General features: G+C 36.4%; 1 protein-coding gene across 5 annotated transcripts in view; it reads right to left on the reverse strand.

The window, feature by feature from the left end:
* The window catches only part of NBEA (neurobeachin), a 516,384-nt gene that overhangs the window by 92,262 nt on the left and 402,861 nt on the right, over positions 1-21,261 (reverse strand). For all 5 annotated transcript variants that reach the window (XM_076364262.1, XM_076364263.1, XM_076364261.1 and 2 more), the window contains 3 exons: positions 14,237-14,354; positions 13,248-13,350; positions 7,327-7,442 (listed from right to left, as the gene is read on the reverse strand). In XM_076364262.1, coding sequence (XP_076220377.1) covers positions 7,327-7,442; positions 13,248-13,350; positions 14,237-14,354 — 337 coding nt within the window. The remainder of the gene's footprint in view (positions 1-7,326; positions 7,443-13,247; positions 13,351-14,236; positions 14,355-21,261) is intronic.

The following is a 21,261-nucleotide window of genomic DNA, read 5'->3' on the forward strand; positions in this document are numbered from 1 at the left end:
CTGCTGTACATGAGTTCTCCTTTGCTGTGTGGTTTTGATAGGTTACTTACAGACACATGAACAAATTATCATGTGGAATTAGCTCCATGTCAGGACACTGCAGTAACCCTTGTGTGCATTTTTTTACCCCACAATGAGAAATAATTTGAAGCACCTTATCTCTCAGCTTAGGTAGGATAAGTTACAAACAATGGAGCCTTAGTGATTATGTATTTGATAAATATAACCATAGTCTTGTGAAAAAATAAACAAAATATTTGCTTCTCTCCTATTTCAATATTTATAAAACATGTTTTATTTATGAAGATTAACTACTAAGAATAGCTATTAATTTGTTTACTAAAAAAGTCAATGATTTATTTTTCTGAATTCAACAATTTTCTTTTTAATATCAACAAATAAAAATGACTTGAGAACACGAATCATAATTTAAATTGTGAAAGGAGACCAAACCTACACGATGAGATAAGACCTCACATCTATGCTTATCTGAGTGGAGGACAGTGATCTAGGCCTATAATGGGATTACAAATCCCTAATTCTAAACATGCATAAATATTAGTGCTTTAACTTTATTAGGAATGCTTTCTTGATCAGTTCTGGCTTCACAATGATTATTTTCAGAGTAAAGTCAGCAGATGAATACATTTAGCCACCTCATCAATTGTCTGGTGCTTCCAGCAAGAATTATTTGGTTCTTTCTTTAGCTAAATAAATATAAAACATAAACCTGTACTGCTATTGGTAGTCACTATACCTTTTCAGAAGCTTCAGATTTTCCCCCAAGTAGGCTCACAGAGATTAATATTAAAGGCTGAATATTAAATATTGCAAGCCTATGACACTAATCTACTTGAACAATAAAACTGAGGCATAGTAAATGAGATCTCAGAAATACTGGATATGTTTCTTCATTAAAAAAAAACTTTTTAATTAAACCATCCAATTTAATGTTTTTATATGGCACTTTAGTTTTGAAGGTAAAGTGAGCTAGAGACAGCTGACAAAGAAATTATAACTGCAATTCCTTGGTGAAAATGTTAATGACAGCAAAATATTGTTTAATTAGATGATTGCAGCATCTGGATTAACACTCTTTAAGAGCGATGTTCCTGTGCTTGTCTGCTTCTTCACACTTTACAGACATTTTGTCATCTCTAGGTCATTAGGAAAGAATTTTTAATGATTTTTCTAGAAGCAAGTAGTTCAAGTTACATCTAATTAGATGACAATAATAAGCCCAACACATGCAGTAGCTAAATATATACATAATTAACCAGTGAGGGCTTGTACATCACAGAGTAAAAAAGTGGAAAATGCTAAACAGGCGAAAAAAAAGAGGGAGGGGGAAGAAGTTAGTCTGAATTTATTACCTGACTGAAGATGTCATTTTTTTCCACAAACCTTTAAAAATAATCCCTTTCCACTACAAGAAATGATTTAGAAAAAATTATGGATATAATTATTCTCCACTTCTTTTAAAAGCTGTGGCAGGTAGGATTTAAAAGAATTAAAATTTCAATAAATACAAATGCAAACACACATTTAATATACTGCAATTTGAAAAGAAAAAAAACAGCAGGGATCAGTTAAATACTGAGAAATAGATTTGAAAACTAGACTTCTAACTAAAAGAGTGGGCACTGCATCCATATTACAAAACTACTTCTTGTTCCCACTCCTCTTGATTCCTTTTGCTGTGCTGGGATTACTTTTAAGTACTTTTTTTCAATAATCTTGTAACTGAGAATAGTAAAAATTACTTGTTCCCTATATCACCCAGAGGGTTCAGTTGACATACACGCTGATCACATGCAATATGGCCTTTTCCTGTGCACCTGAAGAAAGGACAATTAGTATAATCATAGCTGCTTCCAAGCCTTCAAAGCTAAAGGATCCCTAAGAAGGGAATAGGTAGGAGGAGGGGGAAGGTGGCCAGGAAGGCTTATGTCTACACAACCAGGACAAAAACCAGGGGCACGGAGCGTATAACACTGAGACTGATTGATAAGTAGCAGAGTGCAGTGTTTACCTTTGGGAGAAAAACCCAGAGCTGTAAACATGATGAAATATGCTCGAGTCAGAAAAGAGGGCAAGAAAGAGGTGAAGACCTTGGAAACAGAAGAGGGAGGCGAGAAAATAGTTTGCTAGAGGGCCAGAGAAACAGGTTGAAACAAGACTTTAGAGAGTTTTGAAAATGGAGAGCGATTTTGAATTGATATTGCAATGAGTCATCAGGCCAGCACAAGTGATGGTAGTCATATATCCTTGGATAGGAAATTATCTAGAAAGAGAGAACGACGATAGCTGAAGTAGACAGTTATTAAATCATGAGTACAGATCACAACAGAAACAGTTAAACTAAAAATGAAGCCAGGCAATGTTTCAGAGGTGGTAACAGGGTGATATAAAGATTAAAAAAAAAGAGTCATAGAAAGATGGATTTTTTCCAAGGGGGCACTTCCGTATTTCATTGATTAAGAACTTATAGAATAGCCAGGGGCCATGCTTGTCAGGACAGACATATTGGCAAACCAGGGAGAGATTTAAGGAGAGATTTGTGTATTTATTTCAGTGGTTCTGTTCTGCAGAGACCAACCAGCCTGTGTAATTAACAGTATTAACAAGCAGGCAAAGGACTTCTTGTGGGAAAGGACCTAGTTGCATGTCACAAATGAAAGAAATGAGTTGGTGTCAGAAGCCTCACTTCTGAACGTCTCTCTTCCAAGGCTGCTGTTTCTTGAATAATTTCAGAAAAGGATCACAAGAAAACATAAGTGATTTCTTGCTGTTTTGTAAAGGGCTAGATGCTAATTAAGCACCATTGTAAGAAGAAAGGAAGCTACAAAGAACTGGCAAAAAGTGTACTAAACCACTTTGTTAGTGGACCTCTATTTATTTGGAAGAGAAAGAAAACAACAAAGGGACCTATGTATCACTTCCTTACCAGCAGATAATCCACATTTCTTAAGTGCCAAACCTCCACGTTTCTTAAGTGACTAAGCTACAGCTCTGACAGGCTGAATAAGCCAGTAGGAGCTAAATGGCAACACGAATAAAAAAATTTTGATGCACATATTTCTCAATGGTTAAAAACAATGATATTGTTAGAAAAGAAGATGCTGCTTAAACAAACAGTTATAGTCTAAAATTAGGCTATCGCTGCCTACATGAACAATTACTGGCAAAGAAGTTGTACCTTTTAAGGAAATATTTCTTATGGGATCTCATTACAAAAGAGTGTAATTCAAAATGTATTTGGAAATTGGATTTCCAAAGAAGAAAGAAAAGAAAATACATTTCTTGTCTTTACTTGGCAAAGGAGGTCATTAATATATTCAATACTCTTATCTTTGTGTACAAAATAGAAAATCCTGTATTTTCTTCTGACTGCCAAGGGTCCTGTCTACAGTGCATATAAGAATTTGCTTCTGTTTAACACAGATGTATCCGGACAGTTATCAGTTCAGTGTTATCAAAACACAGGCAACATGTAGTAGAGGTACTTTGCTTCCAGTACTGTATTGCTGGTAGAGATATTAATTTTTTTAGTGCTTCATCAGAAAATGCCTATTTGTTGTAAAGGAAATATTGTGGAGAAATACCTTTCAACAGAAGATTCACAGAAATATAGGCACAGCTGTAAAAGCAGTGGTGTCATTCAGGCTGCCTCATAGCTCTCAACCCCGCAGTTTCCCAGATCTCAGGCCCTGGCAGTACAGTGCCATGCTATGGTGGAGCCAGGAAACATCTTGGGGATGTGAGAACTCCTAGGCTTTCTAACATATATTTATGTTTTGAAGCTTTCTCCACTGCCATTTGACTTGGAGCTCACGTGCCCTCCATTGTGGGTGGGTTTCTGGCTTGCCAGGAACTTTATGATGAGATTCTTTGCAATACTCCCAAGTTCTTCATGAGTTTTTGGAAGTCAGCTTCCTAGCTGAAGTGCAGACTTCATTAGAACTACAAAACCAGGTTGATCTTCCAAAAAATAACTTTGAGGGATTTTTGCTTCTGTCAAAAAGTTGGAAAATTTTAGTTGGAAAATGTTCCAAACTGGAATAATTAGTTTATTGTCATGTGTAGAATTGCCTGTTGGGTTTCAGTCAGTTTTAATTTTCTTACATTGTTTTCAGAAAAGATTTTGTGTGTGTGTGTTGTTGGCAGGGAGTTCAGTTGTCAAGAGTAAATTTTATTCTAATTTTCAAAAAAAATCACAAGTTTCTATGAGAGTGCATCAGTGAGTGCAGACGTTATAATGACATTAGCAACTGAAATCTATTTATCTATGTTCATAGAGACTATGAATCTTCAAAATCTTCAAAAAAATGAAGAAGCAGAATTAGAAAGCACATAATACAGCAATGTAATCATGCTTCCTTACAAGGTCTTTGCATTGAAGGCCATTCTAACATGCAATAGTCATAGCTGATGTCAGCAGGACCTTTTATTTCACTAATCCTTCCGGAACACTATCAGATGTGACAGCACTCTTGCTGATTGGGAAAGCACCCAAGAACCTCAGCTGCTTTTAGACATCCCTCCAAAATCTTTTATGAGATCGTACAGTGATACTTTCTTCCCAACTTAACATGTTGACTGTTACCCTTCTTGGAAAATGAAAACAGGACAGAAAATATATAGATTGGTGAAGACCCATTAGCAAAAGCCAAGCAATGCAGATGGGTTTGAAACAAAAATCAGAGTAAGGGATATTCTTTGTGACAATGAAAAGGTCCTCAAATGTTACTCAACACCTTGCTCACATCTTAGCAGGAGTATGTGTGGGTATTAATTTTTATTCAACCAATGCTGGTCACTTCAGAAACTTTTAAAAATCAGCATATTGGCTCTCCTTCAGAAAGCATATATTTGTTGATCCATGTGACCTCAAAGCATCGTTAAAAAGAATTACTTTAAACATAAGTCAGTCAATACAAGATGGAGACAAAGAGTTAGGCTGAATTTCTTCTAGAGACTCAAATTTACCTCCGTCTCTTTCGGGGAATATGTTCTTTACCTAAATTTGAATTTGAATTTGATTGTGCACTGCTGAAAGACTTCATAAGATGGTAGGTAATGCTGTGAAAATGAGCAAGTGAGCTTACACAATTAACAACAATGAGATTACATGAACAAATGAGATCTACCAGTAAGAGACTGATACAAAAATATCTGCCAGAAATTAAGTGCTTTGAGTCAGAAAGAGACACTACTAAGGTACTGACCAAGCTGCTGTAAGCTTTTCCAAATACAATACAAGCTCATAGACACAAAAAAAAATTAGTCAGTAATCCTCCAAACCTTGGGAATAGCAGGTGGTACCTGGAATGCAAATGTCAGGCCATCCTGTTGTAAGGCAGGTGAATGACACTAGATGACATTAAGAGAAACGTGCCTCATGCCACCACCCAGGTGTTTGGCTATAAAGCCTGCCTAGCAGTACTAGTTTCAAACAATAGGTCAAAAAACATTTTTCTTGAGACCTCTGAGATACTCTGAAGGAATCTCTTCAGACTGAAGCTTGTTTACTGATGGATACTTTAGTGCAAGTGTCACTGCAATTCCTAATTGACTTCAGACATAATGATGTCTTCCAGGTTTGGATGCTTTGGTGATATACCTAAAAATAAATGACCTTGGAGTTTTAAATTGATTAAAAATGAAAAGTAATTCATCACAAATTGGCTTAGCTCTTGTCTATTCTCATTTAAAGAGTTTAGACACACTGATTACAGAAGAAATTAATACATAAAAAGGAAATTACAAGTGAAGGACAATTCTGTCAATAATGTATTGGACAAAGACTGAGGGGGCCTAGGCTAACTTCCCAGCTCTCCAGTAAACGCTCCAAGTTCGGGTGAGGCGGTCAGGGAGCCTGGGAGGCTCTGCCTGCGTTTCTTCATCACCAGAAGGGCAGCGGATGTGCAAGAGACACAGAGCGGCTGGAGGCAGGCCAGTGTCCAGAAGCAGGATAGCGGCATTCTTGAGGCGCTGCACCAGAGGTAATAAATGCTCAGCAGGGCTCCTTCCTTCAGCAGAGATCTGCGGGACTGTGGCTATGATGCTTGGGAACCAAGCTGGTGCGCCTGCATGGGAGTGCGCCATATGGACTTTCCAGCCCAGGTCTCCGGTAGCTTCAGGGTCTCTGCTTTGTGCTCCACTGCACAAGATAAACATGCCCTCAGATTTCCAACTGTTCAGTGGTAGCACTTCTGTATCACACTGGGATAATTTGATGACACATTTATTAACGTCTGTAAGACTGGATGCACGGAAGATGACTACCATATAAGCACAGAGGCAAAAGCCTAAAGGCTCAAAGTAAGTCGGTTTGACAGCTCCTGAATTCTGCCACTGCCCTACTGGGAAGAACGCAGTGACTGTCCTCAGACTGGCCAGTGTAACAGGCACTTACAGGTGCTACGTTGGGTTTTGCACTTACATTTGTCTTATGTCTGACCTGAGGATAACCTCAAGCATAAAAGTTAGGACCAAGTAAAGATGAGAGTTGTAACACTGGAGTACAAAGTGATGCCTGGTGGAATTTAATTTGGGTTTCAAATTAAAGCTCACTGGAGTGAAATGTCTGAGCAAGTCTCTCTGCAGGCAGGTTCATAAGCAGCGTGTGTGCTACAGGCAGGAATCATAATAGTAGACAACCTCCTGGAAATCTTTGTATATGGTATAGAAAACTGTTGGGTTTTAGATTTAAAATTACCACAGCAGTTAGCACTAAAAGGGAAAGGTGAAAGAAAAAATGCCATTGTGTATGTTTAATTAATGACAATTGCCAGAAAAGCTCTTCTTTTGCCAATAACGAATGGATGTCTATGGCAGTTATTTCTCATTTTAAATACCTAATCTGATATTATATTTCAGCTCAAAGAACTAAATGAGAAAAGATGCTGTAATCTAATCATACCACAATCCAGGTGACATCTGTACTAGGCAGAATATTGTTGTTATTCTGCTGTCTAGTTGCTGTTGCTGAGAATGATGAAGTAGCGAAATTACATTTTCCCATTATTATTTCCAGACACTCTCTGGCAATGGTTTGTTGACTCTAATAAAGCTTCAGACAAAGCTGTCAGCAGAGGAAATGGCAGAAGGGGAGCAAGGAACAGCCTCCACAACAATACATGAATCTAAAGTCTCAGTGATAGGTTGTGCATTTTCTGATAAAATTTAATGTGTGTGTTTCAGAATCTATCATAAAGTTGCAGCTGAATTCTAGCAGGATAAATGTATTCTATCAAGTCACGGTGCTTAAGACTTTGACAAACATAAACATATTATGAAGGATTAAAGAGTCAGAAGCCTTACCTGCTATAGTGTTGAGGAACATCAAGTATTCAAAGTTAGATATCTCCCGCCTCTGCCAGCGCTGAGTCATGTTGGAAGATTTATAAAGCTGTCGGGGAGTGGCCAGAGAGATTCTCCTAGGAAATACATTTAAAGAATGATTTTTTTAAGAGCCTCATTAAATGTTAAGATGTAGGGCAACGTTATTACTGTGATTAATTTCAGATTCTCTCAGAGGCTTTTTTATTTCATTTAATGAAGTCAAGAAGACACTATTGGCCTTATTTGAGAAATGACTAAAATTAAGATCTGTATTTTATTTTACGAGTACTACAGCATTGTAATAATTCAGAATAATATATTTTTTGTTTTATTTTATTCTGAATCTGGTTAAAAGACTGGAAGTAAAAGAAACTGCAGACCTCCTGGTGCCTGGCTTGTCCAGCAGGAATAAAAGAGGAATACCATTTCCCTGTTTCAGAAGGATACATTGAGATAAGTTCATTAAGGTGAGTGACTGATAGATTAAAGTGCCATATATTTCCAGCACACGGGTTGAAGATATTTATTCCACAATCCTCCATGTTCAGCTACCCATGATCCCCTCCTATATCCCAGTAAGCTTTGAGATTTCTATTTATAGCCTGGTTTCTGAAAGAAACAAGGTTTATTCAGTTATCTGCTCACATGTCCATCTGCCTGTCTCTCCGTAATAACTTCTGAATTGCATTTCATTCAAATTTGGAAGAGGAGTAGAAGCTTCTAAGATACTCAATTTCCACATATTTTCTAAAACTTACATGTCTGGATAAGGGAGAAAGAACCAAACTACTGTGCCAAGGAAGAGAAAAGCAGAAATCTTCAGCTCTTCTATATTCCATTTGACAACATCGCAATAACCAAATACTGTGCACCAAGTTCTAAATTACCCATAGTATATGCTGTTCCTGGTTGGTAAAATATAGGGGACTAGATTCAGTCTAGACTAATGCATTACAGAAAAAAATCTGCAACAAGCAGAAATAGCCTCACTGCTCTCAACTCATTTCTAGAGAAAATAGTCCTTGCTGAAAAAAAGACAAGGAAAATCTTTGGAAGGAGAAAAAATTCATGTCCTCAGACACTTTTTTTCTACAGAAACTTCAAATAGAGAAAAAGTTTATACCTGTTAAAAAAAAAGAGGATCCCTAATGTGTAGCCTATTCATGAATTTAAAGAATATATATTTATATAGCTTGTCAAGAGTAAATAGGGACACCTAATGCTTCAGCTTTCAGTTGCACACTAAGCACACTAAGTGTACTATTTCTAGACTCCGAATGCTGAGTATTTTCTTAAAATAAAGTCATATACAAGGTGTCAAATTGGGCAACAATTATAAAAATGTGGACCATCTACTTCTACAGATATATGCACATACTTCTACACATGCACTAAACCCTATTTCTGGAGAAAGGATGAGCACTGGTATGCAATTGGAGTGTAGTTATCACAATTATATGTCTAAATTGTCAATGTGTAGGTTGTCAATGTCTGCCATACTCAGGCTTACAAATCGGGCATACAAAAATGACCATGAAAGTGCAGGTACACTTTCTTCTTTTTTTTTTAATCTCTGTATTTACCCAAAATAGTGCATAAGGTCTAGCCAGCTTGGCTAGCCTTATTTTACAGTAGACTCTAGGATGCCAATGGTATGTACACTTTACTAGTACACAGGAGACATTACAAAAATTTTTTAAGTTGTTTCTATTATGTTTCCTCCGAACAATTTATCTAAAGAATTATCTGAATGTAATTACACTTTATATTGCATTTTATAGGTTAACAATTACTTTTACAGTGGAACTCTCAAAGATGTATTGTTCCCAGTAAACTATGACTAATGCTACATACAAATTAATAAATACAGAAAATAAAAATACTGAAGAGATCATTAAATTTACAAAGCACTTCTGTCACAGACTTTCTGTTCCTCCCATGACAAAACAACTTTTATGCATCAGTACAGCTTAGTAGCTGCTTTTAGACTTTACCCACAATCTCCCAGGGAGTGTCAAAAATCTATAAACTGTCAAGTGCTGGACTTTGCATTTGGATGCCTGATTTGAGTGAACTCTACAGAAAATCAAAATATACTAAAAAAGCTCCTTATTTACTCCATATCTAAGGTGTTTGAAAGATTTGCAGTTATTTCAGCAGAGACTGGAAAAAATCATGCACAATACATTGGTTCCACACCTGCTTGTTTCAGTTAACACAGGAAGACCCACTGTTTTGTGTTTTGCTAAATCCAGCCAACTATGATCAAACCATTTCTCTCCTTCAATATGCCATCACCAATATGAAAATGCACAAATGAATGTGCTTCCTTTGCTTCTAGAGAACCGTGAAATACCTACTCAAAAAGAAAACTGCAGAAGACCCTCTAATGTACAAGGGGATGATCCAATTTTTCAAGTTTTATATGCTTTAAATATGTTTAGAAAACACTTCATGGCATTTTGTTGAGGGAAGAGACGTTATACATCCCGTATCTGGAGCATGACCCACACCCTTTCACAATCACTTTGAATTTAGTTAGCTACAATCCAATCTCATAAAAAGACTCTTTAAGTATCTTGTCAAAAATGTAGCACCTGTGTGATGTTTTGTATTGTGTTGCTCCTGTTTAGGAAAAAAAAAAGCTTGGGAGAGTCACTGGCTTCTGACAAGACTCATCAATACTCACTTTTAATCAAAGCTCTAAAAGGGGGTTTATGCTTTGATGACATCAAATCTTAGTTTTCCTACCCCTCTCCCTTCCCAAAATCCAACCTCTGCAACCAGCTATATTGAGATCTGGAAATCCATCACCTAGCTACTGATGTGGAATAAGTGGCAGCACTGAGTTGACGTTGAATATAGTTACCATACAGCCAAAATACATGTTTTCTTTCAGCAAAAACTTCATCGTTTGTATTTCTTAGCTTTAATAACTGGAGCCATTGTTTTATCTAAAGCATTAATAGCCCACAGAAATTCAGTGGAAGGTGCTAGCACATGTTTATTGGTGAAGTACGATACTGTATCTTTTACCAATTCTTTGATCTCTGTACTCTTACAAAAACATCAGGCAGCTCACAATTGGTTTCTAAGCTGTGATGTTACCCTCAATAAAAATGCAACAGTAAGTTACACCTGAGGTGTTAGAACCCTAAAAAGTGGTCTGCTAATATTGTTGTAAAAATGTGGATATTACTCTACCTATGTAGAATCATATGGAGCTGTAGAAATAAGTTAAATAAAAGGCACAGTACTGTCTGCCCAGTTGTATCATATGGCAAGGTCATAAGGAAACTACAATCAATGCAACATGTTTCAGGAACAGTGAAAATGCCTTTATCAAAGACAGACGAAGTTGATTACCAAATCAGACTGAACTCCTCAACATGTGACTAATTTTAAGGACATAATTACTTCTTTGTAACATTAAGCACAGGCTTGAACGCTTTGTTGAATCAAAGCATTAGCAGGCTGTTGGGAAAGGTAGCAGAGAGGCAAACTGGAGACTTGCTCAGAACAGCAGGTCTGTAACGGTCTTGGGAAGAGATACCAGTTCACCTGCTTCCAATAATTTGTGCTATTAGAAGATCATAAATATTGCTTTTTCCTTCTATTTCCTTCCATCTTTGTTAATCGCAGGATTTCTCCATGAAAACAGAAATGCACTTAAGAGTCCATGTACCTCATTAAATGTCATTTACTCCTTCAGAATATTTCCAACATGAATTGCAATTCTTTGCGATAAAGTAATTAATTTTAGACGAAATTTTTATCAAAGTAGTATCAGGAAGAAAATATTACTTACAAAAATAAAACTAAAGAACTTAAGCAAAACAACCAGAAAGATGTGCTTTTGTTAAAATATTTTAAAGTACAGCTTAATCTGGAAAATTGGTCATAAAAAAAGGATAACATTTTACTCAGCATAGCAGCTCCTTTTGATTACTCAGCATAATTTCTCCTTATGTTAGTCATACAAATAAGCATAATTTTAAAAATTAGCATTCCAGAGCCAACATATTCATAGGAAGGGAAACTATATTCTAACATCGACAAAATATTAACTACAGAGCAGTTACAGAGCCAGATTTTTCCCTCAGTTACTCCACTGCAATCCTACTGAAGACAATAAGGGTATGTAGGCAGAAAAAAAGGAAAAAAACATGATTACGGGGTCTTTATTGTGCATAAATCATACCACGATTACGCAAAAACAAGAAAGAAAAACAACTTCACTACCATATGCCAGATTTATTCTGAAGGCTAACAAGCCCATTTTCGATTCAAATTGAACTTTAATCAAAAAGGTATGGAAATAACTGCATATAATATTGAAGCTGAAACTTTCTAAATAATTATATATCAACAAACTTTTTCAGACAATTATTCACTGAATAATGCACAAAGGATATGAATTTCAAAAGTAAAAAATGTCACTGTAGATATGAAATTCTGATTGAGAAATTTGCATTTTGTTTGTTCCAGAACATGTGGCCATTTTTATTTCAGAAAAGAATACTATTACTTTCCATTTAGAGACAGCAATTCCTTTAATTTGAGTATTTGGAAAAGCAGTGCAAATATTAACAAGATGCACCTTCCAAAGAAATGCCCCAACTTCCCCTTGATCTCAGTGAAAACTTGAGAAATTTGGCAGTTTGCCTAAGAACTTCAGCACATTCAGGAGATCAAGCCTTAGGCATCATGAGACTCTTGGGCTCATGACAGGGAATGATGTTCAGCTGGGAGTGAAATAGTTCTCCAATCCTACAAATGCTTTGACACTTCGGAGTATTTCCACATTCTGCACTGGGATAAAACAAGGACAATATGAAGTTTTAGTTTCTAGGAAATGACTTAAAGAAGAGAAAGACACATCCCAGACATTTCACTGATGATTAAGTCATTGGCTTTTGGCCAAGTCAAGCCAAATGGAGATCTGAACCCAAAGCACCATATTTTGTGAATTTCCTGCTGTGTCCTCACTCCCTTATATTTATTTATTCTTCTTTCATTTTGACCAGAAATTAATCCTGAACCTAAACATTTTTCACCGAACTTCTGTTGATATACCCTCAAAAACAATTTTCGGTCTAAACAGACATTTCTAAACAAAAAAAAAATTGAAGGCAGGAAATTTTCCCTCCCAACTCAGTGAAGTACACATGAAGATCATCTTACCCATCACTGAAATATGAATACTTTCATAGTATAGGATCTGACAATTCCCAGCCTTATTTCTGACCATAGTCTGATTTGATATTGATGTTGATGAGATAATAAAAACTGTACTTGTCCATAGTATGTGAAAATCTCTAAAACTGAACCTTAGTTGGTCTTTTCCAAAATATATATCCTCCTTAATTTTGGAAACAGAAGAATAATATGCATTATACTAATGAATGGAAGAAATTTGGAAATTGCAAAATAGCCCCTATACTGATGAGCAATGAAGTAAAACCCACACACATTCATATAAAAGGCAAGGAAGAAGATACATATAAAAAAATAATTTTCATTCAGCACACACAAAACCTCGTCAAGTTTAGTTCCATGTCCTGCATAACAATAACATAACGATGAATGTTTGTCTATACATTTATAAAACCTGACTGAAAACCAGACTTTGAAGAGATAAGGTATAAGTTTTTTTCTGGTCCTTCACTGGAAGGTACTTATTTTCTGTAATGATTTAAAAAAATCTAATTTACAATACTTTTACTTCTACTCCATAATAAGAGGCCATATAGTAAGTAAAGGATATTGTTTCTCAAACTAACCTTAAGAAAGAGAAAATCTAGAGTTTCATGACAGGAATAATGTTTTTGACATGTTTAAAAATATCATTTGTATAATATAATAAAAACAAAATATAAAAACTATTTTAATTAAATTACCTGGCTTGTGGCAAACCATAGCTGGTTCCTACTCCAACACGTGGTAAGCTGTACACAACTTTTTTCACTGTTGCTTGGTCAGGAAAATTAAACATAACAGAAGCTAAATGAAGAAGAGAAAATATGGACTGGTAAACCATTTGCAGAAGCCTGTTTCTTCAACCGCATATATTTTTAAAATGCTTTTTGTTTTTTATTTGGGAAGAGAAGTCAGTTCTACTTTTATCCTCCTCTGGATCCAAGTCAGAACAGAAACTCCTGGCATACTTCATACCTGTGTAGCATTAGCTGGTTAACAATTTGGCATTAACTTTCCCATTTTGCAGAAGACCTGAGTGAGGTATACTTCAGAGGAAACGCAGCTTACCATTAACCCATATAACCTCTTATCAGGCTGGGGAGCTGTTCAGTAGTTGGCATGGCATTCGGTCTTCTAACTGGTGCATTAAAACACACAGGACCAGAAATTGTTTAATTCCCTCTCCAGTTGAAATCAAAACTTACATCAGAGCTCCTCAGGGCAAAAGACTACTGACACACCTCACCAACTCCTCAACTCTGATTCAGAGTAGCACATAGAGAAAACTGAGTGGATCCATTTATTGATCTGGTCCTTTTTACTTTAACTCAGTTTATAATGAGAAAAGGAAATATCCTTTTAGGTATTTCACTAAAATATTTACAGAAAATGGAGGAGAGGGGTGAGATCATAGAAAAAGCAAATTTTCTGTCAAACATTTGAAGAATTTATCAATTGCAATGATCTGTTTTTACAAATAAATCTCACTGCTGCACAGAAAGCAGTGAGATTGATTTATGTGATTCATTTTAATATGAAATGCAATGAATACATGCAAGAATAAGCATTACTGAACACAGACATAAGCACTTTATCAAAGGAAGCACAGAGTTTAAATTCTAAGATTAATAAATAACACACAAAATAACTACTAGCACATTTTTATGCAACAAAATAAACAAAGGCATACTTCTGTTTGCCATAAACACTTCCAAAGCTGTGTTCTGGAGAAGATAACGTCTTGAAAAAACAGCCCGAATCTCACTGAACATCCATTTTCCATGAAGGCCTTCTGTATAGGCGAGGACCTTTAAAGAAAGTCAAGGTGACAGTTGTTAGCAGGAGTTTTTCATTAAAATATTACATAAGAACAGTAAATTTTACCCATCAACAAAGTACATTTAAGTTAATCATCTCTTTAACACTTAAAAACCGTGAGTTAAAATATGAACATAAATGTTTTTTAAAAATGCAATGAAGTATAGCTGTTCTAAAAATATCAGTAAGTACCATAACCTGATACTCCTAAGATCTATTTCTCATGAGTCACATCAACTTATTTTCCCCAAAAAACCCCAAATTCTACAAGGAAGCACAGGGTAATGGACACAGTTGCAATTATGCTTAGCTGTATTTTCTTCCAACAGTGTGCATGACACAGTTGTCAGTTATGTATCAGATAACAGATTTACTTCTGAGGCTACCTTGTGCAAAGTACAACCAAAATAATATAACTTGCTATTCACATCCATTTCAGGGTCATAAGTTAGAACTCCTTCCATTCCATTAATAAATACAGAAATTAGCTAGAACGATATGTCAACACAATAATTTTTCTGGTTAAGTACATTCAATATCCCAAACCATGAACAAAATTTAAGAATTTGTATTTTTGCACTTCAAAATTAATGTGAAAATATTTTAAAATAAAATAGCTAAAAATTAGCATTGCTTTTCCAATTTGTCAGTTTCTCAATTGAAGGTATTGGTCTAAGACTAGATATTAATACCTAAATAATCTTTTTCACTTCTCCTTCACTGTTCTGGATGTGGAGGAAAACAGACAAAAAAGACACAATTTAATTAGGTATCAGCTTTATTAACTTGTCTCATCTGTAAATCATCGTTCCAGCACTATCATGTGGTGTAGAACAACCCTTTCCCAATCCTTTTCATCACCTGGAAGGTTGCCTTCAGCCCTCCACCTCTGCTCAGGTGGGCTCTGCCCATACCTGAGACCCTGACACTTCGTCCTATGAGTAGTCAGCCATTTGGGATGGGGACCATCTCCTCACTACAGGCAACTGCATTTCCCAGGCTCTGTAGATTGTGCCTTCCCCTAGGCTGCAGTTACTAAGAGAGTTGCAGCCTTGGTGAAACAAAGAAACACAATGAACACCTTCACTAAAGGGAAATGCAAAAAGAAGGTTTCAGACTCGAGAGATTTAATTTCTCTGTTCTCCACTAGGTACATAGAAACCATTGGTATACCAGCTTGCAGTGCTTTACTCATTCAGTTAAGGTCTTCGCTTTCTGTAATCATGACCTCACCCAACTTCTGAATAGGGAAATGTTAGGGAGACCATATGTTGCTGCTGTCAACGATCCTTCATGCTTGAGGTAATGGAAATTGTATTCCTTCAGTTTTTTCACTGATGTAGCTTCAAGTTAGTAACATGTCTTCATATATGAAAAAGGTAATTTAAGTTTGTACATTTTGTATTAAAAGACCTCCATGGATTTTTGTTAATTTGTTCTCCATAACTTTTTTCTCATAACCATGATGAGTCTATTTCAGAGATGACAGTAACAACAGCAACAAAACGACTGTGCTTCAGCACACTGAAGAGCACTGAAATGTTAGTTCTGTCCTTGATGGAAACCGAAGAGAGGAACACAGTGAGCCCCCTGTACTGTCTACATGGGAAGAAGTTACAGACAAGACTTAAAGCAACACTGTGGCTGATGGTACTGGTTCATTCACCTCAGCTCCCCACACTAACTAAACACAGCCTTGAAGAAGGGAAGGGGCTTGATTTCTTTGGAGGTCTCCCAGACACACGCAAGAGACTATATGCTCCCTCCATTCAGTCACAGGCCAGCTGTGGAATTACTACCTCATATGCTAAATTCTTGGAATGGTAGATCAAACTTTGTGTTAAAAATCTGCACCTCATTTTTACTTTGAACTCTGTTGACTTCAGCTTCTAGCCACTAGATTTCATGACACCTTTGTCTGTGAGATTAGAGAGTCTTCTAGTATCAGGTAACTTTTCCTTGTGTCAGTAATTACAGACTGTGATCCAGTTACTGCTTAGCTTTCTCTTTGATAAGCTAAATAAACCAAATTTTCCTTCAGTCTTTCATTGAGATCAGATGCTAGGATACAGCTGGTATAGTGTATGTGGAATTCAGATGGTTAAGAAAAATGACTGTGAAGATTCCAGCACCTCCTTCTTTGAATGTATTCTGCTGCTATCTGATACATAATTTTTGTAAATACACGGGTTCTTGAGATACAGAGAGGAAATAGGGAGGAAAACACTCAAGTTTAAAAAGCTAAAAGATGAGAACAGACTCCCAGAGAGAGGAGTTTGAAATGTATATAGCTGTAACCAGATCTACAGCAGCCAGCAGACTTGCCAAAGAATTAGTTCCTTGACAAAACACCATGCTTCAGGAATTCACTCTTTGTTTCAAAAATGTTTCTACTTGTCCTATTTTTTTCTGAAGAAAAATGTTTAATACTGACTATATCCAATGTATTAACACTTTAGATGATTCACAGTAATACATTTACAATGTCTTGATATGTACCACAGCTTAGTTATTATAGATCAACACTAAAAGCACATTCTATACCGACCATACACTGGTTGCCTTTTTCTTCCTCCTCTTCTTAACTCAAGTATAAAGCAGTCATAACTTCACAGAGGTACATTCACCCCACTATGAAATGAATGACTTAAGATAGCACTCCAGTAAACGAGTAGAAAGGATAGGAAATCAGAGGAAAGGAAGGAGTCTATAATTCAATTACTATCCCAAATTACACTCTTCTTAACTGTCTATTAGTCCTACAAATATCAGATTATCATGTTGATATCAAATCATCTCAATTATTTCAGTATTTCTGTTGTATTGTTTTCCTGTCCAAGATATACTACCCATTTTTGTCATCCTCCATAACATTCATCTAACACTATTTTCAAGCGATGCATTAAACCTTCCATTATTAGGTATCTACTGTTATTAGGTATCTACAGTTTACAGCAGAAATTACTGACATTGTTGTAGAATTCTTTTTTGTTGTTATAAGAGCAAAAATAAACTAATTTCATTTTTCTGAATTTGAATCCTTTAAAAGGTTTATACATTTTTTTTTTCTTCCAGGATGATATTTAGCTTTTGGCTTTCTCCTATCACATGAATGAGGGCCTGGCTATTTTACAGTTTTTACAGACTGTATATATTGTATATTTCATTATTCATAAAGACATGGAAATAACCACTTCATTCACCAAAAGACACTGAAATTATGTTACCTAGTTATGTGAAGCCAAAATCGCCATGTGCTCCATCCAATATTCTGTTGTTGTTTATATTTAAAGTCAGTGCTCTTTATTTTGATAGCTTTATGAGTTTTTCTCCTAAAAACAGTCGTGAAGACTTTTTGTTCTAGGCATGTCTTAATGGTTGAAACATATTGACAGCATATGAAGGGGTTCAAGCTGCTTTGGAAGCGGTTGGCACTGAAGCACAGCTCCTCCTGACACCCTGACTGCCGGTGCTAGGCTGGATGTTCAGAGGGAGGGTCTGCTCTACACATCATGCAACCGACGCTACGTGGAGTAAGTGGGTCACACTGATCACACAGTGGGCTCGAATAGGAAACCCCAATCGCCCAGGAATCTTGGAAGTAACCATAGACTGGTCAGAAGGCAAAGATTTCAGAATATCACGAGAGGTGGAGGTGATGCCTGCTGAGGAGGCCCCACTGTATAATAAACTATCAGAAGATTGAGGGTTTGAGTCCCTTCGTGGTTGCCAAAAGAACTGTTGTGGTTTAATTCCAGCCCGCAACTAAGCACCACACAGCCACTTGCTCACTCCCCACTGGTGGGATGGGGGAGAGAATCGGAAGGGTAAAAGTGAGAAGTCTCGTGGGTTGAGATAAAGACAGTTTAATAGGTAAAGCAAAAGCCATGCACGCAAGCAAAGCAACATAAGGAATTCATTCACTACTTCCCCATCGGCAGGCAGGGGTTCAGCCATCTCCAGGAAAGCAGGGCCCCATCACGCGTAATGGTTACTTGGGAAGACAAACACCATCACTCTGAACATCCCCGCCTTCCTTCTTCTTCTCCCAGCTTTATATGCTGAGCATGATGTCATATGGTGTGGAATATCCCTTTGGTCAGTTGGGGTCAGCTGTCCCAGCTGTGTCCCCTCCCAACTTCTTGTGCACCCCCAGCCTACTCGCTGGTGGGGTGGTGTGAGGAGCAGAAAAGGCCTTGACTGTGTGTAAGCACTGCTCAGCAATAACAAAAAGATCTCTGTGTTATCAACACTGTTTCCAGCACAAATTCAAAACACAGCCCCATACTAGCTACTATGAAGAAAACTAACCCTATCCCAGCCAAAACCAGCACAATGACTAAGCACCGAATTCTAATAGGTCCCAAATAAGCTGTTTTTAACAAAATAAAATCCAACCAGCCACCCAATCATGTCTACATTTGAACTAAGCACACTTTTCATTTTTAATATCAGCTGCAATTATTTGGTTTAAAGCTTATTTCTCCTTGTAAAACCCTTTCATTTACTCAGAAATATGGGTATGTTTTAAATATAGTAATGGGTGCACTGGCCAGAAGATAGACCAAGAATAAAAACTTGCTAGGATGCATTGCAGTAAGATGAAGCTGTCACCCTAACAGTGGGAATGAGAAGTCCCTAAACCTCAGGGTTCTGTAATATGGAACAACATCTATTGGTGACACTTACTTAGATTAGATTACTAAAGCAGCATGGGATGTTCAGATGCAAAGCTCTGCGGAAGAGAAACAAAACCATTACTGAAGTGTTTTCCTACTTCGCTTAAATATGAAGGCTCTATTATTTTAATTTTATTCTCTGATGTAATCAAGATCTCTTCTTTTTTTTTCAATTAAGAGTTGGGTCATTTTTAATCATAAGCCTACTTCAATAATTATTCAATTATTGATAATGAATTAATTGTTAATTAACAGCTAGAATTTTGGAGTATTAGATTAACCAGAAGACCAGAAATGCTAGTTTCCATTCTGCCAGGATCCCTGATAGATTACCTCCACAGGAGAAACACTTAGTATTGAGGATTATTTTTTGCTGCTTTATACCATTTTTGGTATCTCATAGCACCAGACACAGCACTGCAAAAGGATATTTCTTTTGATTCTTTTTTCTGGAATTGAAATAATCACAAAACCAGGTGTTATAAAGAAGTCAAGGAAAGCAGCCTGTATAAGTCCTACTTATTCTCAGTCGCTAACTTTATGGTAAGAATGGTCACTTCTCCAGCCTGTTGCAAAGAATTGTTGCTTATTGCTCAACATTTCCATTTTCAAAATAGCTCTTTTGGGTGATTCATTAATGCGTATGTATGCAAATTTAATCTACTATTTTCAATGGGAATTCATCATTTGTCTTTTGGAATCAGATTTTTGGCTCAGGGTATTTTAATTCTAACCTGATTCCTCAATGAAAGTATCAACTGATATTTGTAACATTTGCCAAGCTTTGTTTATATCTAGTGCAAAATGCATATATCCATTAACATGTAATATAACTTTGTTGTTGGATTTTGTGTTTTTTTTTTTTTATTTTCAAAGCACTTATTTCCTGATTTCCTTCATTATTCTTTACCTTTTGTACCAATAATGCCTAACAACAAAAGCAGTAAGGGACACGGTTGCCTTGTACTTATGTATAGTAGAACTGGCTCATTTTTTGCTGCATTTCCACAGATACATTCCAAAGTTCCTATAGATTATTTTTTTCAAAGTCTGAAAAGGATCCTCAGAGTCATGCTTTCTGAATAAGATGGCTATTTCCTGAAATTAAATCCATTTTTTTTTCCTTCACAAGTGACCAGAAGGGCTTCCAATAATACTGTAATTTTGGTACTGAAGATACTTTTTAATTTTATAAAGACAGTTTTATCCAGTGCTTAAGTGTACCTACTACTGTCTTTAACCTGGACACCGCTATATTAGTTAGAACATTAAAGAAAAGAGCTCTGGCATGTCCTTAGTTTAGACATCAAAATACCATCTATCTGTTAGATGGCTCTGTTACCTGGCAACACGGGGTATTGTCTTTGTCACGTGATACTTATTTAATTTTCCTTTTCCTCTGGATATGCAAAAAACTTCTAAGAATTTATCCTTTTTCCTCCTTGTAAGTTTACCCCTCCTACTTCTTCAACTTTAAAATTTTACATTTCAAAAAATATTTGCTCTGCATTTGAACAGATTTGTTTTGACTGAGTAAGGTCTAGTGGGATGCTGTTGCATCCTGGTAGCCCAACCCAAAGCAACCCTTCATCTTTTTATTTGATTTAAAGGTTTAGAGACATATGCTTAAAAGCACTGTATTGTATATTCATAATCTGCCCCTCCAGCAGTCCAATAACCCTAATAATTTTTTCAAGTCTCTCTATTTTCCAGTGTTTTAAGTGTTCTGAATTATGTTTCCAGTGCTGCACTTTTCACCAAACTCAGCATGTCTTCCTCAATACTGGCAATTATAGCTATAGCTATTTTATTTATGTACTAACTGTATACTGTACCTTGTTTGTGTTTTTTTTAACTAAGCTTGCAAAGTTGTGTTTCTTCCAATACAAAATAAGCCCTTGTCATCCATACAGTGGCCCTTCAGTTTGAATAGGATTTTTGTTTGTATTTCATTCTTCATTCACCATCACTTTTGGAAGACAGATTACCTGCAAGAGCCAACTATGAGTCTATCATCTCATGCATCCCAACCTTGAACAAAAGACAGGAAGAAGAAATCTTGGTTCATTTCACTTACACCGAAGTCCCTATGCCTATGTTATCAAAATGAACAAAAGTAAAATAGCCTTGGTGTTCCAGGTTTCCAGGTCAGGAGCTTGCATATAGTTTCTCATGACAGACTTTTCTGTGAGTGCAGTTGCCGAGGAGAAAAGAGAAA

This window comes from Aptenodytes patagonicus, chromosome 1 (assembly GCF_965638725.1).
Source record: "Aptenodytes patagonicus chromosome 1, bAptPat1.pri.cur, whole genome shotgun sequence".
Lineage (NCBI taxonomy): Eukaryota > Metazoa > Chordata > Aves > Sphenisciformes > Spheniscidae > Aptenodytes > Aptenodytes patagonicus.